General features: G+C 51.3%; 3 protein-coding genes across 8 annotated transcripts in view; 2 read left to right on the top strand and 1 right to left on the bottom strand.

Annotated features, from left to right (window-relative positions):
• Window positions 1-2318: 2318 nt before the first annotated feature.
• bag5 (BCL2 associated athanogene 5) lies at window positions 2319-11607 on the bottom strand. Of its 3 annotated transcripts, none has more exons than XM_056590036.1 (3): window positions 10316-11607; window positions 5419-6426; window positions 2319-4967 (listed from the first exon to the last, which is right to left on the bottom strand). In XM_056590036.1, the coding sequence occupies exons 1-3, from the start codon at window positions 10345-10347 to the stop codon at window positions 4430-4432; spliced, it is 1578 nt and encodes a 525-aa protein (XP_056446011.1). In that variant the 5' UTR covers window positions 10348-11607; the 3' UTR covers window positions 2319-4429. The 3 variants fall into 3 exon arrangements, with proteins under 3 accessions (XP_056446011.1, XP_056446012.1, XP_056446013.1); XM_056590037.1 differs by having other exon boundaries at window positions 10830-11607; XM_056590038.1 differs by lacking the exon at window positions 10316-11607 and adding an exon at window positions 9163-10304.
• Window positions 10730-15957, top strand: LOC130382349 (cytochrome c oxidase assembly factor 8). Its single transcript, XM_056590039.1, has 5 exons — window positions 10730-11411; window positions 12640-12837; window positions 13340-13403; window positions 15023-15113; window positions 15774-15957. Exons 1-5 carry the CDS (start codon window positions 11265-11267, stop codon window positions 15880-15882), a joined length of 609 nt encoding a protein of 202 aa, XP_056446014.1. The 5' UTR covers window positions 10730-11264; the 3' UTR covers window positions 15883-15957.
• Window positions 15958-16385: 428 nt separating this feature from the next.
• Window positions 16386-22986, top strand: part of klc1a (kinesin light chain 1a) — a 26202-nt gene continuing 19601 nt past the window's right edge. For 2 of the 4 annotated variants that reach the window (XM_056590035.1, XM_056590034.1), the window contains exons 1-2: window positions 16388-16812; window positions 21868-22141. In XM_056590035.1, coding sequence (XP_056446010.1) covers window positions 21869-22141 — 273 coding nt within the window. In that variant the 5' untranslated portion in view covers window positions 16388-16812; window position 21868. Of the gene's footprint in view, window positions 16813-21867; window positions 22142-22986 lie in introns of all 4 variants that reach the window. The other 2 variants (XM_056590033.1, XM_056590032.1) reach the window with 2 other exon arrangements.

Here is a 22986-nt window from a genome sequence, read left to right as displayed (position 1 = left end):
ACCACTAACATACTGTGCAGGTCTCCAGAGAGGGACATAATCCTAGACAGACACAGTTCTTATCTCAATCTTGATTGTGAAGATTTAGAATTGCTATGTAGGTTGGCTTTTTAGATGTAAGATGATTCAAGTGCGTTGGATTTCACTGAATGAGATGAAGAGATAGAGATGAAGAGAGAGCTATAGAGATAGGGTGAAATGGAGAGAGTGAGGTTTAGAGATAGGGAGAGAGCTTTAGAGATAGAGAGATGGAGAGAGATATGGAGATAGAGAGGTTTAGAGATAGGGAGAGATGGAGAGAGCTTTAGAGAGAGATGGAGAGAGAGAGAGATAGAGAGACCAACAGCGGTGTAGACACAGGTCTTTATTACTGATCAGGCGGTATGGCCTCTGCTTCTCCAACAAGGCGAAACATCTTTCCGTTTGGAAAGGCGAGACTTTGTCAATCACACAACACGTTGATGTACAGACAGAAGGCGGCCAGGAGAGACGGCTCTGTTAGACTAGCTTTAAAGAAAGATGTGCTTAAATTAATTTTAATCTGGTCGTTGGAAATACATAAACATGACATTCTGCAAAAACTACATTCAAGGGGAGACCAACTCTTCTGCAAGCGTCTAGTTCGTTCAAAGGCAGGCCGGGGTGTGCAGAATTAAATTTCTTTGATCAGTATCAATTATTAAAATAAGCTAAATTAAACTTGCATCATATTTAATTAGCTCCAGGAGAGAACACTGCTGCGGGGCGTTAAAGTTATTAATCTGGTTGCATTTTGCTTTTTAAAAACAATCCATAGAACACACGTGATCCGATTATGCATAATTCAAAACTTGATGTGATTAAATTATTGTAAAATATATCCACTGCGTAGCATAAGCGCTCAAAGTCTGTACTTTATTACCAATTTGCCTTATTCACCTTGCGGCAGTCCTGGTTCTGCTCGACGGGGAACTCGACACAATTAGAGCGGGCGAATAGAACCAAGGCGGCCGCAGGGCAACTAGGACGAAACAACCATCGCGCGAGCACACACACCTTAACAACACGTCGCGTGACACACACACCTAGTCTCACCTTCTCCTACAGCAGCACTAACGAGATAAATACTGATGTCTTTGGGACGGAATAGAAGATTTACATATTATGTTTCCTACACCGGGTTGGTCTGAATGTCTATATCTCATCATGTGACCTGCTCCCCAGATAGCCCCTCCCCCTCAACTAGGCCCCTCCCTTCATCCAGTTAGGCCCCTCCCCTGGGTTGGACGGGTGCTTCTAATTTCAGGTTGGATTTCTTAGATTGGTGACGGACTGTGCCAGTTCAGAAGGTCAGTCCAGGTTTTCTGCTCTGGAGCCATTGGATGTTGATATATGACGTCATGCCTCAGCCAAACGGTACTGGGTTCGATCCCCAACACCTTCAGCCTAACCTGTAGGCCTCCTAGAGTAGGATGACCCTTCACCCAGCCCACCGTCCTTATATATAAACCCTGGAGCGGACTTTAACTTTGGATCAGGAAGTTCCCCATGCCTTGCTTAGTCATGACTTGTAAAACCGCTCTGATTGGCTAGCTCATTTTTCCATCCTGGTTTTACCGGACCCACTGACTCTAATCCACGCAATAATCCAGTCCTGTTCCGGGACTTTGACATAGGAAACCATCGGCAAGTACTTGATTGGTTGAATTAAGTTTAAGCACGATTTGGAAAACATGGAACGGTAGATCTTGGAAGAAGGGATTTTAAACCTACTGGTCAAACATTTTCTAATTATAAAAAAAACAACCTTAGTGACTAGTGCAAATTTATTTATTGGGGATACATATATTAACTACCAACATTCAGTCCTATTCTCCTACGTTTTGTGCATTAAGACATTGAAAGCGTGGTTGTGGAGGCTTTGTTGAACAGACAAAAGGGGAGGTTATAAATAAAGGCACAGAGATTCTATACTCCTCCTCCCTCCTCCGCAGTCCAGCGGAGACTCCAACGCTGTCAACTGTAATCACATCACTGCTGGCGCCTGGAAGCTAGCTACTGCCAGCTAGCCAGCAATCACACCTAGCAACGGTCGCCAGCTCAGGTCAGCTAGCAACTACCGGCTAGCCAGCAACTGTACCTAGCAACGGTCAGCTAGCAACTACCAGCCAGCCTGCTAAATATGTTCAGCTAGGGCTATCCACCGAACTGTCAGGTCCTGTGTTGCTTTCAGCCGTCATACCAGTCCAGGTCCTCCTGACCTTACTCCCCACACCTCCCTCTCCCCCTAGCGCTGGTCGGTCAGTCACCCCCCCCCCCCCCCCCCCCCTTGAGGAGCTTTCTGTCTGGACCCCGCCCTAGTCCGACGACAGGCCAGTGCACACAGTCACGACTGAAGGAAGAGGAAATGGTGTTTTGCTGTTCGAGTGCGTGTGACGTTGATCAGCCATTACAAGCCATTTCAAAACCCGCCCATTAGTGACCTCACAAGGGGGCGTGTCCAGCCAGTATGACTGATGGATAAACCCACCAGTGGATACACAGGTGGTATGGTGATCTACACTCCCACTTGGGGTGCCACTGTCGGGGGCACTTTGAACACCACACCAGGTGGGGTGGTGGGGTTTCTTTAATCAGGTTTGAGGGTTGCTCGGTGACAGAATAACCGGGAGGCCAGCGCTGGTATCTCAAGCCACACACACACACACACACACACACACACACACACACACACACACACACACACACACACACACACACACACACACCAGCTAATCATGCTAGCATGCTGGTAGAGTGACCTAGCGTCAGGTCAGTGCTGTAAAAACACCAACTGCTCTCGCTGTAATTAGGGTCTTTAAAGACTTTGGCCTCGAATGTAACAGATCCAAGCGTGCGTCGACTCTCATGGAGCCTAGTTTAGATAGACTCGCCTAGCCAGTGGACTGCACCCATTGGTAGTCTCTGGTCTACTGATAACCTACCAGTAACCAAGTGGACTGTACCAACTGGTAGTCTCTGGTCTACTGATAACCTACCAGTAACCAGCTGGACTGTAGCAACTGGTAGTCTCTGGTCTACCGATAACCTACCAGTAACCAGCTGGACTGTACCAACTGGTAGTCTCTGGTCTACTGATAACCTACCAGTAACCAGCTGGACTGTACCAACTGGTAGTCTCTGGTGTACTGATAACCTACCAGTAACCAGCTTGACTGTAGCAACTGGTAGTCTCTGATCTACTGATAACCTACCAGTAACCAGCTTGACTGTAGCAAATGGTAGTCTCTGGTCTACTGATAACCTACCAATAACCAGTTGACTAACCTACCAGTAACCAGTGGATTGTACCAACTGGTAGTCTCTGGTCTACTGATAACCTACCAGTGGACTGTACCAACTGGCAGTCTCTGGTCTAGTGTTAACCTACCAATAACCAGTGGACTAACCTACCAGTAACCAGTGGACTGTGCCAACTGGTAGTCTCTGGTCTACTGATAAACTGCCAGCCTACCTGCTGCACTGCACTAACTGGTAGGCCGAACTACCCATCATACATATGGGTAGACACTCCCCATTGTGACGGGAGTGTGTCTCTAATGGGCTGATCTCTAAATAGGGGCGCTTTTAATATCCTGCTTCCGAATGAACACCCCGGGGCCGTCCAAGTGTGAGCGTAGCGCAGCGTGGCCCCCCGCAGTGTCAGTCCTGGCAGCGCCTCTGTGTTTGTGGAGCCGCCTCCGGAGGTGGAATCAGTCTGAGGTCGACTTACTTGCCAAGTTGTGCGTACGCCGGCACCCTTGGTATCACACTTTAAATAGAACCAATCTTTTGGTTTTAGAGCGGGTCAAGGTGCACGTTTCGTGGCCGCCACGTCCACCGGCGTCCAAACCTATATAGCGCTCCATCACTGATCCCGCCGTCACCGCCGCCCCCCCTCGCCGTTCAGCGCGCGGGGGTTCTCTGTGTGAGTTACCGTCGGACCGCAGTAGAGGGTCGCGAGCGAGGGTTAACGCGGGCGCGGTCGTGCGGCTCGCTGACGCCTGCAGCGACATAGACGGATGTGTTTTTTTTTTAGCGCTTTTGCAGCCGGCGAATAGACGACAAACACGAGGACACATAACGGGACAACTTGCATACGACCACATACAAGATATTCTTTAGAAAAAACTCTGTAAACCTTCAAGGAGGCAAAAGTGTCACTGGAATACGTTTTTTTTTTTTCTTCTCCAAACGTGTATCTCACAAAATGTGTTGTTCTTGCCCGTGGCTTCTCGCCACGGCGACACCGACAACAAGGGAACACAACACGCCGCCCCTGTGTATTCTGGGAGTCGGAGTCCGTATTTACACACGGCGGACCGCCGGACGGAGCCGTTTATTTACAAAGCGTTCCCGTTTTTCCTGCTCCGAGCTTCCCCCTGCCCTGGAGACGCCCGGGGGGGGACGCTCAGTACTCCCACTCGTCCGTCTTCAGGTCCAGGTAGCCCAGAATGTTCTGGGCGAACTTGACGGCCTGCTTGCGGGCGGCCTTGGTGCTCTCGTCCCCCTGGGGGTCCACGGCGTCCAGGGCCAGCAGCTGCTTGGTGAGCAGCTCCTCCAGCAGGATGTAGCTCTTGTCGGCGCGCTTGCCCCCGAAGCCCAGCACCTGTGCCTGGAGCTCCGACAGGCTGCCCAGCACCAGCCACACGGCCCGGTGCGCGGGCGGCTCCCCGGGGCCCGTCTGCCGGCGCGCCAGGGCCTCGCGGAGGTCCAGGAAGGTGACCAGCGCCTGTACCTCCAGCACCGCGCGGCGGCGAGCCTCGCGGATGCAGGGGTTCTTCGCCGTGTCCACCTGGTCCAGGTGCGTGAGCAGGCTCTGCAGCTCCGCCTTGGGCCAGATCTCGTCCCGGGAGCCGGCGTAGCGCAGCACCTCGCCCCGCAGGTGGGACACGTGGCCGCGCACCGCCTCGATCTCCCGGATGGAGTCGTTCTGCGCCAGGTCGTACCTGGAGAACAACAACCAACGCGCACACACACACACACGCACACATTAACATCACTGCACTGGCTAAACCCAGCAGGCCACCACATCGACTCACTAGTCAGTTGTGAATGACGAGTGTGTGTGTGTGTGTGTGTGTGTGTGTGTGTGTGTGTGTGTGTGTGTGTGTGTGTGTGTGTGTGTGTGTGTGTGTGTGTGTGTGTGTGTGTGTGTGTGTGTGTGTGTGTGTGTGTGTGTGTGTGTCTCCTGTGTGTGTGTGTTTCCTGTATGCGTGTGTGTGTATATCCCATGGGTGTGTGTTTGTGTGAGTGTGTCTCCCATGTGTGTTTCTATGTGTAACTGTCTCCCATGTGTGTGTGTGTGTGTTTGTGTGTCTCCCATGTGTGTGTGTGTGTGTGTGTGTTTGTGTGTCTTCCATGTGTGTGTGCGTGTCCCCTGCGTCCGTCCGTCCGCACCTGCGCGTGTCGTCGCCCTCCACCTCCAGGTCCAGGTGCTTCAGCAGCCCGTTGATCTCCTCCACCACCTGCTTGCGGTAGTTCCTCACGGCCGCGTTGCCCGACACGTCCAGGGCGTCCAGCTCCACCAGCAGCTCCGTCAGCACGCGGGAGAGGTGGGCGCAGCTGTCGCGCCCGCTCAGCCCCATCAGCAGCGCCACCAGCTGGCTGCGGGCCACGCTCACCTCCACCATGGCCTGGTTCACGCGGTGCACCGAGGCGTGCGTGTCGCCCGACAGCGGCAGCGACAGCGTCTGCTGCCGCGTGCGCCCCTCCACCACCGCCTGCACGGCGCACAGCCGCGTCAGGGCGCGGTAGCGCGCCTTGCGCAGCGGCACGCGCCCCTCCGTCTTCACCTGCGTCAGCCGCAGCACCACCGCCTGCAGCGCGTCCACCAGCTCGTCGCCGATCTCGGGCGCGCCGCCCGCCCGCTGCGGCGCCACCACGCCCTCGTCCACCAGCCGCCGCGCCTCCCGGCTCAGCTCCTCGATGGCCAGGCGGGACGGGTGGCGGGCGTTCTCCTCCAGGTAGCGCAGGAGGCCCTCCAGCTCCTGCGCCGCCCGCTTGCGCGCCGCCTGCAGCTCGCCGCGGCCCTCCGTGTCCAGCCCGTCCACGTCCGTCTGCAGGCGCGCCAGCTCGCGCTCCAGCCGCTTGTACTCGCGCTCGTCCTGCAGGCCGCTGAAGGTGCACACCTGGGGCCCCAGCGAGGCCACCTCGCGCTGCACCTCGTACAGCCGCGTCATGGTGGGGTGCTGCGGCTGGTACGGCTGCGGCTGCTGCTGCGGCGGCGGGGGGTACTGGTAGTACTGGTGGTACTGGTGGTACTGGGGGTACTGGGCGTACTGGGGGTACTGGGAGTACTGGGGGAAGGGGCCCTGGGAGGGGTGCGGCTGCGGCTGAGGGGCCGGTTGGCCCTGGGACCCGCCGTGGTCCATCCTCTTGCCTCCATCAAAGGGCTTCCCGAACAGGCTGGAGGGGGGGGGGGGGGGGGGGACGACGACAGAGGGTCAGAGACACGGCGGCTGGAGGCCAACGCTCGGCACAACTAGCCAGCCAATCAACAGCCACCTGCTCCCACGTCACATGGCCAGAGACAAGGCTCGCTGGTTCAATTCCCTGCTCTGACCAGGAGGGGGTGGTGTCTGGGCTGGTTGACACAAACACGCATGGGTGAATGTGTGTGTGTCTGGGTGAATGGGTGAATCTGTGTGTGTGTGTGTCTGGGTAAATGTGTGTGTGTCTGGGTAAATGTGTGTGTGGCTGGGTGATTGTGAGTGTGTCTGAGTGAATGGGTGAATGTGTTTGTCTTAGTGAATGGGTGTATGTGTGTGTCGGAGTGAATAGGTGAATGTGTGAGTGTGTGTATGGGTCATTGTGAGTGTGTCTTAGTGTATGCGTGAATGTGTGCGTCTGAGTGAATGGGTGTATGTGTGTGTCTGAGTGAATGGGTGAATGTGTGTGTCTGAGTGAATGGGTAAATGTGTGTGTCTGGGTGAATGGGTGAATGTGTGTGTCTGAGTGTATGGGTGAATGTGTGTGTCTGGGTGAATGGGTGAATGTGTGTGTCTGAGTGAATGGGTGAATGTGTGTGTCTGAGTGAATGGGTGAATGTGTGTGTCTGAGTGAATGCGTGAATGTGTGTGTCTGAGTGAATGGGTGAATGTGTGTCTGAGTGAATGGGTGAATGTGTGTCTGAGTGAATGGGTGAATGTGTGTGTCTGGGTGAATGGGTGAATGTGTGTGTATGGGTCATTGTGAGTGTGTCTGGGTGAATGGGTGAATGTGTTTGTCTGGGTGAATGGGTGAATGTGTGTGAATGGGTGAATGTGTGTGTCTGGGTGAATGGGTGAATGTGTGTGAATGGGTGAATGTGTGTGCAGCATGAAGTGAGGAGGGTTTACACACAAGCCATCTCTTCTCAAATCATCAAATCACAATCTTGTACAACATTTTCCATAGAGCAGGCTTTGATGTGTGGGCTGGTAACACTCCCTTTTTTTAAACAAACTTAGAACTAAGACACTCTGAAACATAATAATTGTCAAAAGGTTACGCAATCACAGGGCCAGGACAAATGGAGTTTTTTTTGGTTCAGCCATCGCTCAACATTGTGTTGTAATGCGTTTCCCATTCTTCGGCCGGAACCAGACCCGCTTCCCCCCGGAGCAGACGGCTCCCTGCCGGGCCAGGCAGAGCTGATCTGTACTCCCCCTGCTGTCCCTGATCTCAGAGGCCCGGGCCGTGCGGTTCGCTGTGTTACAAACATGCAGGTCGGTCCTCCCTTTAGCTCCGGACTGCCGGTGCCCTTCCTGTGTTCCGTGTCATTCCCGTTGTTGTGACCGTTCGGATTAGCCGACGTGGCCATGACAACCGCCGGCCGAGCGGGAGTTCAACACTTGACACGGAGAACGGGGCCGCCCTCGATGTCCGGCCGGGCCGACAGTCACCGATTAAGATGACCCACATGCAGAGCCCTGCGTCACCGACATGACAACCAGGACGCTCGTCAGGGCGCAGGCCGGCTGGCAGACGGACGACCACCGAGATACAGCCCCGTGCTAGAGGTCTATCAGAGGCAGGACCTTCACCCCCAGACTAGGCTGACAACACAGACACACACACCCCCCGCCCCCCAAAACCTTGCCTCACTCACTCAAACCCCTCCTCACTCCCCCAAAACCTCTCCTCTCTACCCCTAAACCTTCTCCTCACTCCCCCAAACCTCTCCTCTCTCCCCCCAAACCCTGTCCTCACTCCCCCAAACCCTTTCCTCACTCCCCCAAAACCTTTCCTCACTCACTCACCCAAAGCTCCCCTCCCTCCCCCATACCTCTCCTCTCTCCCCTATACCCTTACTCCCCCAAACCTCTCCTCCCTCCCCCGTACCTCTCCTCACTCCCCCGAAACCCTCACTCTCCCAAACCTCTCCTCACCCCCCAAACCCCCTCCCACCCTCCCCCATGTCAGGGAAGACAGAAGAATGACCCCCTGACATTCTCTCCCCAGCTGTTAGTCACCCTGATGGAAACGAGGCAGAAGAATGAAGAATGAAGGACGAAGAATGAAGAAGGCAGGGGAGGACGATGACCTGCAGAGCGGTCGCTACCAGGATAGCAGCTCTGCCCGCTCAACCGGGACCTGAACCCAGCGGCCGGGCAGCCAGGAGACGGGAGTGTAGCGTTACATCACGACGACCCGCCACAATACACCGCGCTCACCCTCCGGAATGTTCAGGCCCCGCTGGAATGTTCTGGAGGCTTGGAGGCCGGCCATAGAGGTGGCATAGCAGCCCTGACCCCCTACCAGCAACACAGCACGGGCTAGTGAACCACTAGTAGCCCTAACCCTTTGTCCCGTCTACAGTAATAATAATAATAATAATACATTTAATTTAGAGGCGCCTTTCAAGACACCCAAGGTCACCTTACAGAGTCGTCATTCAAAACTATGTAAAACAGACTAGGACAACCTAGTGCAACCTAGTGCAGTACAACCTAGTGAGCCACTAGTGAGCCACTACTAGCCACAGCCCTCTGGCCTGTCTACAGTACAGGCTAGTTGACTAGCCACTAAGCCCTCTGTCCTGTTGACTGAGATCCCTGTCGTTGTGCTGGACGTAAAGAGCGATGCAATACAATTCAATCTCTACCCCTTGGGTCGTGTGACCCGCCCTGTTGCCTCATGTGATACTATAGAGTGCAATACCTTGTCCATATTCACGAGAACGATGTTATTTTCCTCCTTGTAACAAGCGTCTATAACACTAACAGAGTGGGCTGTCCTTAGCTGCAGGCATGCAGGAGCACAAAGGAACTGCAGAACCAAAGGATCCTGGTTCCTATTCCTCCTGGCACCACGACAGCGTGTCAAAATAAAAGCGCACAATTCTGATTAGGGCCGATCTGAGTGGCGGTTCCAACGCTCAGCCACTTGTTGTCGGTGGAGTGTTTGCGAAGCCGATAGGATTAGGAAGCCTTGTTGGCTGGAGGGTTGTTATGTAAGAGGGAGGTGGCGGGGACCGCTATCTCAGGAGCCGAGGAAACCAGGGAGACAAGCCTGGACGGAAGCGGGTTGAGCCAGACCCTCACACAGAGACCGGGTTGAACCACCTGTTCCAGATCCCGGTGGTTCGCGTGGAAACATTGTGAAACGTTCTCGGTTCTCCTCTCCCTGTCTGCTCCATTAGCCTGGTTCTTCTAATGTCCCCATCAGTGCACATCTGCAGCAGCAAGCTGACATTTCATCGAGGTCTGGTCTCTGGTCTTTAGAGACCAGCTCCAAAATTGAATCAGCCCTAGACTAACTCCAAAATGAACGAACATGATCTAATAAATCAGTAATACTAGAAGTGGGGAAACCAAGTCATGCATCAAGTGAACATTCCTAGTCCCCTGGGAGAGGACTAGGGGGCGTGTGTGACACGCACACACACACACACACACACACACACACACACACACACACACACACACACACACACACACTAAAGTGATTCAGTCAAAGCGGACCAGGGTTGCTTAGAAACCTCCATGTCGAACATTTTCAGTACTGATCGAAAGCCTTCTTCCATTTAACGCCAACATAACCCGCTAGTTGAAGTGAATGCGACAGCAAACGCTTTGCGCATTGTGCGACCGTAGGTGCGGAATATATTCGTCCAACAGGCAACATAGCCTTACGCATATCACAGCGTCACATATTTGTTTAAGCCGTTGGAAAGGTAGTCATTACACACAATAAGCCCGTGTCGGCTGCGCACCATCCTGGAGGGAGACAATACGAGCCGAGTCGCTCCGCACCTCGCCGCCGCTCCGCCGCACAGGAACGCCTCCCCGAAAAAACGCATTTCACGCCTCACCTTTTCAGCACTCCAAACACATTCGCGCACATGTTGGAGGATGTCTGTTTCCATCCGCTAAAGACGACCCGGGTGTGTGTCGGTCCGATCCACAGAGACGGTTCGGGCGGGTTTGATATCTTCTCCGGTGCGCCTCGCCGCGCCGTGCGGAACACTGCGGTGCGCGTCGCCCCTCCCACTGAATCGCGATCCCGACTACACTACTCACTTGTCTTACACAATGTATATAGTGCTTCTTTAAACACCAACATGATATATACTGTTAACATACTGTGTGTAGCCATGACTACCGATCATCCACTAAAAGGGTAACGTGTGTGAGGGCGACACAGAGAACGTCTCTCTCTCTCTCTCTCTCCACGTCCACAGGAGTAGAGGGACTAGCATCGTCTCCTCGCAGCTAGGTTCCGACGCCGATCAGCACCTAGATCCGCCTCTTAAGGCTCAAATGCTTTGGAAGAGTAACTCACATGAAGGCAGTAAACATGATCTAGTATTCTAGTTCGAATCTTACCTGCATAACCACCGGACAGCCATCTGTCTTGTCCTCAAACGATGCGCAGCGCTCACTAAAGATAAACATTAGCCTAGCTTCGGTTGCTAACTACTTTACTCCAGAACCATGATCACGCACGGAGTTTTCCCTTTACGGCTCATTAAAATACTTGCGTTTATAGCCCACTTTACAAAATCAGCGTTCAAAGCATAATTCAACAATTAAATCAAATGACAATATCAGATATATTTATGCCAATATATTAAATGTAACATGTAAATGGACTGTTTCAAAAATCGCAGAAGGGGAATGTTTGGGTCGTCCAACATATTCAGCGTTTGACGTCACGGCGCGTCGCCTGGAAGCGGACGTCAACACAAACCTCGCCGTGGTCAAACAGAGGCCGTCTGAGTCATTTCTTATTAAACGACGGATCTAGAATTAGTATTTTAAATGGCAACCAAAACAGTGCGACGTCTGTTACGAGGTCCGTCCTACAGTAGAGCCGAAGGTCACCTGCGACCCTGTAACCATGCAGAAGCACCCCTGAACCGTGGCTGCGCCTCGGTCCAACACACCGCTGGCCAGGAGTCCCCAAAGGTATGGAAATGTATGTCTTTATGCTGCTGAGAAAGTGTAAACGGTAAAGTATTATCCTCAAAGGACGGGTTCAGACGTGATGAACATGCATAGTGTGTAGACGGTCAATACAGCAGTATGCAAGACTGTACGCAAAGGATCACGTTTAAACTTGGAAACTGTTACAAAACATACCAGCCGTTACGAAACCTATCACCCTTTAAAGTTTGTTTCCCAGTAGACGAGCCTAACCTCATGACAATCATGTGACCCAATAATCTGAATACTAGCTCTGAGAAGTCTATATATATATATATGAGGGTAGTCTGTTACGGTTAGTTGTGCACTGATCATAAACTAAGCGTTCTGTAGAAGAGGTCCTCCGAGCTGAATGATTATATAAAGGGAAAGACAAGGAATCTGTCTGTGAGAACGGACGAGTGATGGTCTTTTGGAGTCCTAATCTTGAGAAGGGACCCTAGACAATGTGTATGTAGTTATGATGTGACCATATGTGGTGTGTGTTGCATATGTGTGTGTAGTTTTAGGTCAGCAGAGTGTGTATGTGTGTGTAGTACCTACAATGGTCGTTGTTTGCCCTATTTATCGGCCAGAGCAGATAGGTCCCTGGTGTAGGTCTTCTGTTATCAGGGTCCGAGGGAGAGGCTGTAGTATCTCAGGTAGCACGGCAAGACACTGGCTCTAACCTCTCATACAAACGTTTAGTGTGTGTACAGGGCTCGGGTGACATGTTGTTATTGGACACCAAGCTAAGGACTGTGTTCGCAGCGTCCAGCCTACCTGTAGGCCTGGTTTAGCAGGATGCCCTGACGACTTCTGCTCCACAGTGACATCGCATTTAATAAAGCATCAGCGAAATGACGAATTTATGATGAATAGTATAAGTTGACACATAACTCTGTTGCAGACTAAAATGTGAGTTTAAATGTTAGTCAACTTGTGTGTATGTGTTGTTCATAATTATTCTATTCTCCATTGATAATGAAGGGAGTTTTTTCATGCCCTTTGGGGGGCTAAGGTTAGGGGGGGGGGGGCACACATATATGACCTGGAAGCTCCTTGAGACTGGAACTGTGATTAGGGGCTTCACAAACGAAATGGACTTGACTTGACCGTGGTTTTCTGTTTGGGTCGAAAACGTTCTGCTGCATTAAGTGTAAAGTACTGTACCTTATCGCACCCTAGCGTCTCTTTCAGATAGACTTACTGTGTTTCATCCTCCGTGCAGAGCTCCGCCTTCCAACCGGCACCAGACTCCACCCATGACTGGATTGGTCCACCCAACAGGCTGTCAAACATCCGGCCAATCACGTACCACGTCCCCGCCCAGGAGTCGGCCCTGGAGGAGAGGCTGCGAAGGCTGAGGCAGCAGACGGAGGTCTGGAACCACGAGTTCTGGGCCTACCAGAACGTGGCCTTCAGCAAGGTAGGGTGAGGGGGTCGGGCTACTGGGCCGGACCCCGACCTCAGCTCCGTGGTTCATGTGATGTGTCTCTGTGTCTGTAGTCCATGTCATTGTCAGTACTCATGAGGTTGTCTGTAGTCCTGTGCTCCATGTTATTGTCTGTATGTCTGTTCTCATGTTATTGTCTGTATGTCTGTACTCATGTTATTGTTATTTGACAAATTGTCAGAATCTGTTGTTATGGAAAAGGATGAAATACAATAAAAACAATATTTTTTTAGCTGTTCATTTGCTGATGTGACTTTCAAATCATTTTGAGAACCATTTAGTTAAATCTTCATAGAAATCCATGTTGCCCTCTTGGTCAAGCTGCTTCATACTTATAAAATCACCAGTAATTCCTCACGTCACCAGCAGAGAGCACCATTGTACAAGGAACTTATTGTCACAAATCCGTAAAATTGTGGAACAGCTTTGGAAAGATGCCTGAATAAGTGAACTTTGTCCATGTTTGTCTCTTCAGGAGAAGGATGAGTACGTCAGCTCCCAGCTGAAGGCCCGGGGCCTGGAAGGCCGGGATCAGCAGGGTGAGACCAGCTTTCCATTTCGTACCACGTCACACACGTTGATACCCACACCGGAAGTAGTGATCTGCGTGCATGTTTGATGCAAGCCATTCTCTCCTGTTTCCACCAGTATCTGGTATTTTTCTACCCCCAGATGCGTCCAGATAGGGCAGGGGTTAGGGTTTTGCCCGCGGGGTTCTGGATGCAAAACCAGATTGCCGCATTCTTACCAGTTGGCATCCTTGAGCAAGATGCCCCCTGAACCCTACCTGCTCCACCTGACACTACTGTCTAACCCCTACCTGCTCCTTAATGACCTGACACTACTGTCTAACCCCTACCTGCTCCTTAATGACCTGTCTCTGTACTGTCTAACCCCTACCTGCTCCTTAATGACCTGACACTACTGTCTAACCCCTACCTGCTCCTTAATGACCTGACACTACTGTCTAACCCCTACCTGCTCCACCTGACACTACTGTCTAACCCCTACCTGCTCCACCTGACACGACTGTCCAACCCCTACCTGCTCCTTAATGACCTGTCTCTGTACTGTCTAACCCCTACCTGCTCCTTAATGACCTGTCTCTGTACTGTCTAACCCCTACCTGCTCCTTAATGACCTGTCTCTGTACTGTCTAACCCCTACCTGCTCCTTAATGACCTGTCTCTGTACTGTCTAACCCCTACCTGCTCCTTAATGACCTGACACTACTGTCTAACCCCTACCTGCTCCTTAATGACCTGTCTCTGTACTGTCTAACCCCTACCTGCTCCTTAATGACCTGTCTCTGTACTGTCTAACCCCTACCTGCTCCTTAATGACCTGTCTCTGTACTGTCTAACCCCTACCTGCTCCTTAATGACCTGTCTCTGTACTGTCTAACCCCTACCTGCTCCTTAATGACCTGTCTCTGTGCTGTCTAACCCCTACCTGCTCCTTAATTACCTGACTCGGTACAGTCTAACCCCTACCTGCTCCTTAATGACCTGTCTCTGTACTGTCTAACCCCTACCTGCTCCTTAATTACCTGACTCGGTACAGTCTAACCCCTACCTGCTCCTTAATGACCTGTCTCTGTACTCTCCAACCCCTACCTGCTCCTTAATGACCTGTCTCTGTAGTGTCTAACCCCTACCTGCTCCTTAATGACCTGTCTCTGTACTGTCCAACCCCTACCTGCTCCTTAATGACCTGTCTCTGTACTGTCTAACCCCTACCTGCTCCTTAATGACCTGACACTACTGTCTAACCCCTACCTGCTCCTTAATGACCTGTCTCTGTACTCTCCAACCCCTACCTGCTCCTTAATTACCTGACTCGGTACAGTCTAACCCATACCTGCTCCTTAATGACATGGGGCTTGAATTGAATGTCTCTTTGGATAGAAGCGTCTGCTAAATTAGTTGAATCTATCTTGTGTCTATATTCATCTAGACTGGCGCAATATGCGGCATATATAATGTCATTCAAAGGACCTCTGTCCTTTGAGAAAAAACAGCTCTAGTGCAGAACAATCTGTGACAGGATGTGGAATGCAAAGCGGTCTATAAGTGGAGTCGGTTCAGACAACACAGCTTGTATTGTTTGAAGCTGCTCCTGGATCTGTTCTCAGTTCTGCTGCTCGCCCTCTTCACAGGACGCAAGCACACGCTGGGCAGTGAAGAGATGGCGGTGTTTTACAAAAGCTTCCTGGACACAAACAGGACCAGACATGCAAATTACAACAAGTGAGTTGTGTTTGTGTGTGTGCATGTGTGTGTGTGTTTGCATGCGTGTGCGTTTGTGGGGGTTTCAGTTTGATGTGACTGGTGGGGTCCAGTGAGTATTCTTGGGGACTGATGCAAGGAGCCTAGATTTGGGTGGGGACCAGGGGACGACGTGTCCCCACCAATGTCAAATGACGACTGAAATGTCCCCCAAAAAATATTCAGGATGAAACGAAAAAAAAAGCTCCTCATGCGGTACACAAAGGGTTAAATTCCCACTTCGGTGCCGCCTCCCAACATACGTCTTCCTTTTTACACTGCCCAGCCGGTTTGGTCGCGGCTCCTCGTAAGGAAAGTTCCTCTGCGTCTTTCTCGTGTATCGCGTCATCTCTCCCCGTCTTCGTTCAATGCGCCTGCATCACCTTCTCTCCCACGATGGTCAGAACCTCAGTCAGTGTAAAAGCGCTGACCAAGCCGGGAAAAAGGCGCGCATAAAACGGGCATATTTGGCAGTGTAGAAACGTCTTTTGAGACGGATCTGTTTTATAATTTAATAGGTGGACGGAATCTTTGACACTTCGCCCCCCCCCCCCCCCCCCCCACGTCTGATCGCATCACCTGAAAAGACCCCTTTCTCAAATCTTGTCACAGTATTAATTGCTATGTTTGTTTGTGCTCTAGGGAATGGTACCGACGGAATTTCCGCATCACCTTGCTCATGGGCCGGGTGGCGCTGACCAACGCCTGGAAGACCGTCACCAACAGAACTCCCAGTAGTTCGCCCTCATGATGAAACAATTAAAGCGTTCTGCCTCCCAGCTACTGTCGGCCTGTTGTGTTTTTATGTGAGGAGGGAGAATTAGCGCACACACATGCAGACCAGGAAAAGCTCCACACCGCAATAAATGTAACTAGTCTTTACTTCTAAATGTGTATATTGCTGTTACGGCTCACCTTTAATCCCATACCAGCACCATCGTGAAACCACACGGTGGGTAAACTGTAATTCTACTTACTCTGTTATAACTGTTATTATCGTTGGGTTTATAAACAGCAATCTGGGGTACCGTGTAAATCCACAGCATGGTCACGCCTGCATGTTTAAAACACCTTGTCCACAATTCATAACTGAATCGATCCCTGGAACCTGTTGCTTCATATTATGAATTCACATTATTGGGGGAAACCGCAGAGTATTTCTCAAATCAGGTGCTTCAATGAGATCAATCGATGCATCGGCCGTAATCTCTGGGTTGACGTCATTATCTGGGAAGAGACTGGGGGGTGGGGAGGGGGGTGTGCGCGCAGCCGCAGTGGAGCCAGCGGACTAGCGAGCTGTCAACCCCTCCGCGGTCTGCGTCTTCACTCTCCTTTCTCACCTGCTTCTAACGGGATCCTATTATTAAGACGGTCCCGCTGGGGGGTTACACTCGACCCGGGACAGACAACAACCTCACCCGGCCTGCTGAGGGACAGCAGCTAGCTATGTAGCTCGATGCTAGCCGCGCGTCAGAAGCGACTCCTCCGCGCTTTACCCCGAGAGACGACATGATCTCCTGCTGACCAGGTCCAGGTCTCTGAGCGTCCGGGCGCACGGTGTGGTTATAGTACAGGTCTACGGAAACGACATAAATAGTTCGTATCGTTGTATTATACCTGAGGTCAGAGGCCAAGGAACAGACGCGACCGGTTCCGCTGGCGGCGGACGTCCTGGAGAACGGTAAGCGGCTCCGTCTAACCCCCGCGCCCCGGCGCACTTCCACCCTAACCCTGGAGCTCAGCTCAGGAGAAGTGTTGTCAGTGGTCGTGGTGTGTGGGACATGTGGACTTGAACATGTTTCTTTGGTTCTCTTGTGTTACTGGATGCGGGACGTCCAGGTCCAGGTCCAGGTCAAGGTCCGGGACCTGTCTGTGGATGTGGGATGGTAGCATGTGTTCCGGGATGTAGACGGAGCCTCTGCGGTGTGAAGGACTCAAAGTGTCCCGACTGGTCCTGCAGGTTAATCCGAGTTGTGGGGAGGAGATATGCGGAATGTAATCCGTGTAGTGGATCTGGTTCTGCCTGGTAGTGGATCTGGTTCTGCGTGGCGGACCGGAGCCGTGTGGACGGGTTCTGTTCCACAGTGTGGCACATTTCCCCATAAATCAACTCTGTGTTTGAAACTCTGCCAAACATGTGCCTTTAGAAGATCTCTATGAGATCCAGTATATTCACGGTAAACTGCATTGAGTGGCCAACCTACCGTGGACCTGTGTATTACATGTAATACTTGTGTGTTTACTGAGTACGGTAATATCGGCAGCCGTGAAACATTATTTATTTTTTTAATACCAAAATGAAACCAAGAGTTTCAGATGTGGAGTTCAGGAAGTCAGCCTCGGTTCAAAACCCGAATCTTGCCGATCTGCCAGTAACCGTCCACCCTGGTCGGGATTAGGGTGCTGTACAGGACAACATAAACCTGGTTTCTCTTCTTGGCATCTTTGGGATTAAAGGGAATCCAAGATTTGACGTCACATACATTAAATTTGATTAAATCAATGTGTCTAGCGTTATCTTCTGCTGGTTTGGTTTTGGAATATACTATATCTGAGGCATGTTGACACTATAATATATAATAATTAGTTTCCTTGTTTTAATTGTATCTAAAACATAATATACAGATTGTTATTTTACACAGTCTCTTTTAATCCCATATAGCACAGGTAGAAAATGTAGAAGTTGGTGTAATAAGACCTCTGTTAATACACCTTGTACACCTAATACTTCTGTGTATGTCACCCAATACTTCTGTATTAGGTGTAATACAGAAGTAATACACCTTATGGCGGTGTTAGTATAATCCTTCACTTTAACCGTCTATAGCCTCATACCTAAACTAAAGTATCTTTCGCCTAACACTAAACTAAACCATATCTAACCTGACACTAAACTTAGCCGTCTATAACCTAACACCCAAGCGTTTTCATTTCTAGCCTAAGACCTACACAAAGAGCTGTAAATGTAACATCATTGATCTAGGGGCTAAATGCATTTCTGATGCACCCTGGGATACCAGTGCCACTGGGAGTCGCGTGATGGGGCATGTGCGCATGTTGTTGGTATTCCGCGCGGGGAGCTCGCCTGCTTGCGTGTGTGTGTGAATGCGCTGTGTGTGTTGTGGAGACAACAACACAGCCACAGTGGGTCCCAGTGTAGCCTCCACACACACACACACACACACACACACACACACACACACACACACACACACACACACACACACACACACACACACACACACACACACACACACACACACACACACACACTTCCAACATTTCACTTGTAACGACTGAACGTAAACATTGCCAGATAGGTAACAACTCTCCCCCTGGGTTGTGGTGTTTAATCTGGTCCGTCTCCATGGCAACGGCGAGCTCCCCTCAGTCTGACTGACACAACCTCATACTACCTTGGGGACCACTTGTTGTTGCCTTCATGTTTTTCCACCTGTCGACCGCTGGTTCATCTCCTCTATCTGCTGGTCCATCTCTACTGCCTGCTGGTTCATCTCCTCTATCTGCTCTATTAAATAATAATAGTGCTGTCATGTGGCACGGCTGCTAGAGATGATGTTAGATTCCTCGATCAGCAACAGGACAAGTATTCAACAGTTACGGCTGCCAAGGGAAGATCTGCTGTCTGGAGCTTGCGTCAGCAACCAAGACAAACACAACACCAGACACCGGGAGCTCACCACTGGTACTGGTGTCTTGGTGGACCTGGCCTAGATGGTTCCACCGGGACACCAGTGCTGCTGTTGTCTTGTTTTAAAGCAGAACCAGTGGGAAGAACCGTCTACGGGTCCATGTGTTCTGTAAGTGGAAGGTCCATCTCCGTGTACCAGCCAGAACCACAAGCTCACGACCAGACCGCCTGTGATCTGCCGATGTGCTACCTGGTGTTCACCTTTTAGCGAGTGGTCGATGGGTGTCACTTCCTGTGGCCGCCATTTTAAACAAGTCTGTTTTCAACCACCGAAAATAACATCAGTCTGAGTTGGCCTCCTGCCGTACCCCAGTACATTGTATCTCCTGGTAGTTAGCGGTGGTGCTAATTTTAACTTTTGATATTTGACTATGGAGTCCCATGTAGGCTAGGCCTACAACAGGCTGGGCTGTAGGCTGATTGGACAGTGGTAGCTCTGTCTCCATCAGCGCTTCCTCACCCGTCTCCCCTCCAGGTCCATATGATGAGTACAATGAGAAGACACAGAGCATGGAGCCTGCTGTCATGTGGGTCACCGCCAGCGGTCATAAACGACCTGCTTCGGCTCATTGTGGTCTTGGAAGAGCGACCGAGTGAGTGCCGAGGTTAAAACCCCTAAGGGCGAGCGCCACCGCTGGTGGACAGAGGGTACTGCAATGGCAACTCATGAGTGGCTCACTGTAACGTTTTATCAAACCATCTGCTGAATGAGATTCGGAGTGATTCATTTTTTCCCGGGTTGCATCCTATGTTTGATCAATCACTAGATCATGACGGATGAGGATGATTCATGTACAGGAATGTATCCGCTCTGTTTGTTCAGGGACGTAAGGGATCAAGGCAGGGGAGGTGTGTCACTGCGCAGTGGGCTGCACCTTTCTGCTCCTGGATCGTATCCACTAAAATGTGATCATTCAAGTACGGCACGAAGTCACTGAATGGCAATTGAAAGTTGGAACCAGTTCCCTCAGAGAAAGTGAGCAGTGAACAATCGTCCGCCGGCTCCGCACAGTGTTCTGCTTTGTGTCAAGACCTAAATAAAAGATTTCGGATCGAAACAGGAAGCCGAGTGCTGTGCCTCTGAGTTTCACTTCAGGTCCAAAGCAGCCCTTCCCTAAAGCCACCTCAACCCACAGTAAGGTGACCTCGCCCCTTAACCAGTTTGGTCGTGTAGGTACTGGTCTGAGGTGACCCCACCTCCAACCAGTACCTACAAGTACACATTATCTTTGCCATCATCTGTGCTTGCCTGTTTGTTCTTGCTCCAACTGTGTGCAATATGTTTGTTTGTCTTTTTCCCCTTTTTGCCCAGGCCTGCTGTAATTATAAATGTAATGTATTTTTTTTAATTTGTTTTACTGTTGTGTATTGTCGGTCGTCTACTGACAACTGGCTGGGGACTACAGCTGGAAATTAGCCAAATAGGCTAAAGCTGCTCCTTCGCAAAGTGGACTGTCCACAAAACTATAAACAAATAAACTAAAACTAAACTACGTGAGCATATTTGGGGGAGGTGAAATCCATGTAATCTACCAGCTTTCCCACCAGCTCATCAGACTCATGAACCCAGCCAACTAGCAGATGTTGTCATCATTAATAACGACCCTTATTGACTCAAACCTAGGACTACAAATGTACCGTCAACATTTCGATAACAGTCCCAGTAACACTGTAGTAATGGACCAGTATAGGTAAATAGGTGGGAGAGCATTAACCAAACCGCTGTTTGTACAGCGTGTGTCTTGGCGGCCTTCCCCTTGTTTGTCTTTGTGCTCCTGGCCTACTGCTGGCCTGGTCCTGGCCTGGGCCTGGCCTGGTCCTGGCCTCTACTCCTGGCCTCTGCTCCTGGCCTCTGCTCCTGGCCTCTGCTCCTGGCCAGCTCATGGCCTGCTCCAGGCGCCTGTTCCTCTCTATGTTTCAGAGAACACGATCGATCGGTTCGTGTAAAGCCTCAGGTCAATAAACGGTAAACAGGGGGAAAACTTTTTATAGCGCTCGCTGGAAATGGGCTGGCTGTTGCTTTTTATGCCTCATTGACACAAAGCAGGGATTTCCGATAACGTGTTTAAGTGGTGAGATTTGATTTCAAAGGGCTTTGGTTTCGCACTAGGAGCCTCTGAGGGGGCCGACTAACGACCCCGACCCAAACATCACAGGTCTGCCGGCCTTAGTCACCTGGCAGCCATCTCGGTCCTTAACGCACCAACCAAGATATAACCAAGATGGCTGCTAGGCGAATGACGCCCACGGTTTTACCCGCAGCCACTGGTTAATGATCCAGGACTAATGGGTTCCAGTACCACAGAGTTCCCTGGCCGAGGGTTGCTGGTTCCGTCCTAGCCCTCTGTTGTGGTGTACTGGAGCAAGGCAGCTGACCCCTCACGGCTCCAGACGAAACGGGTCACGCTGTGCATGGACGACAGCGCCGTGTGTGAATGGATGGATGTTGGTGTGCGGGGGGCAGTAGCTCAGGAAGTAGAGCGGGTTGACCGGTAACCTGAAGGTTGCAATTCGATCCCCGGCTCCTCCTAGCTGAGTGTCGAGGTGTCCCTGAGAAAGACACCTCACCCTGACTGCTCCCGACGAGCTGGCTGTCGCCTTGTGTGGTCGACTCCGCCGTCGGTGTGTGAATGTGTGAATGAATGGTATGCAAGTCGCTTTGGATTAAAGCCCCTAAATGTAAAAAGGTAAATGTATGCGTGTAAATCCAAAGCTCCTGGATACTCTCCAGAGGCTGCACAGGTTCGGGATCGTTAGTGAGGAAAACATGATGTCAACCCCGTCTCCGTCCCTCTCTGCTCCTGACGAGCCGGCTGTCGCCCTGCGTGGTGGACTGCGCCGTCGGTGTGTGAACGTGTGAATGAATGGTCGCTTTGGTTAAAAGCGGCAGCACGAATCCCCTTTAATGTAACTGTAAATACATGCAAGTCAATTTAACAGCTTCGTCTAAAGGCTACACACAGGTTCTGGATCGTCAGTGAGCCCGACATTAACCCCGACCCCTGTGTCCGTCCCTCCGCCCAGGATGCGAGAGGACATGTCCACCATGGTGTGTGTGAAGGAGGACGAGGACCCTTCTGGGGAGGACAGGATGTGCCAGGAGGAGATCATCTCCCGGACGCGGCAGGTGATCCAGGGCCTGGACGCGCTGAAGCAGGAGCACCACTCCATCCTGGACGGGGTGCTGGGCACGCTGCGCTGCCTGAAGCAGGAGGAGCAGGGGGTGCTGGTGGAGGAGAAGTCGCTCCTCATCCGCAAGAGTCTGGACATGCTGGAGCTGGGGCTGAGCGAGGCGCAGGTGAGTCGACGGAGCCGCCGTCCCGGCCTCTGGGGAGGGGCGAGGCCCGCTTAGTTGAAGCTTCCAGGTCAACACCGGAAAGGGCCAGTCCAGGATTCAGACCCAGCCGTCACTGTCTAGGTTCCACATGGGTAAAGTCCAGTCCAGCATTGAGTACCAGCCCCCTCCTAGACAGCCAAAGTCCACACCGGTATTTGCAGCCCTCTGGACGAGGGACTAGCTAGGAGTAACCGTAGCACCTGACAGCAGCTGACTCATGGCAGGACTTTAACTTACTGAACCTGCAGTTGTTTTATGATTTTATTGCCCTCAGTTCTTCCAAAATCGAGGGGAAGATAACATGATCTGTAGTAGAACGGAGGATCAAACCTGGTGTAGGACAGAGGAACCTGTAGATGGTGTAGGACAGGAGAACCTGTTGATGGTCTTGTGAGAACCTGTAGATGGTCTAGTGAGAACCTGTAGATGATGTAGTGAGAACCTGTAGATGGTGTAGGACAGGAGAACCTGTAGATGGTGTAGTGAGAACCTGTAGATGGTGCAGTGAGAACCTGTAGATGGTGCAGTGAGAACCTGTAGATGGTGTAGTGAGAACCTGTAGATGGTGTAGTGAGAACCTGTAGATGGTGTAGTGAGAACCTGTAGATGGTGGAGTGAGAACCTGTAGATGGTGTAGTGAGAACCTGTAGATGGTGGAGTGAGAACCTGTAGATGGTGCAGTGAGACCCTGTAGATGATGTAGTGAGAACCTGTAGATGGTGTAGTGAGAACCTGTAGATGGTCCAGTGAGATTAGGAAGCAGAGAGGGGAATATTGAACCTCTTACTGAATTCATCATCACGGAA

The sequence above is a fragment of the Gadus chalcogrammus genome, chromosome 5, assembly GCF_026213295.1.
Source record: "Gadus chalcogrammus isolate NIFS_2021 chromosome 5, NIFS_Gcha_1.0, whole genome shotgun sequence".
In the NCBI taxonomy this organism is placed as follows: domain Eukaryota; kingdom Metazoa; phylum Chordata; class Actinopteri; order Gadiformes; family Gadidae; genus Gadus; species Gadus chalcogrammus.
Note: the sequence above shows the minus strand (reverse complement) of the source record. Positions and strands in the feature narration are given on the sequence as shown.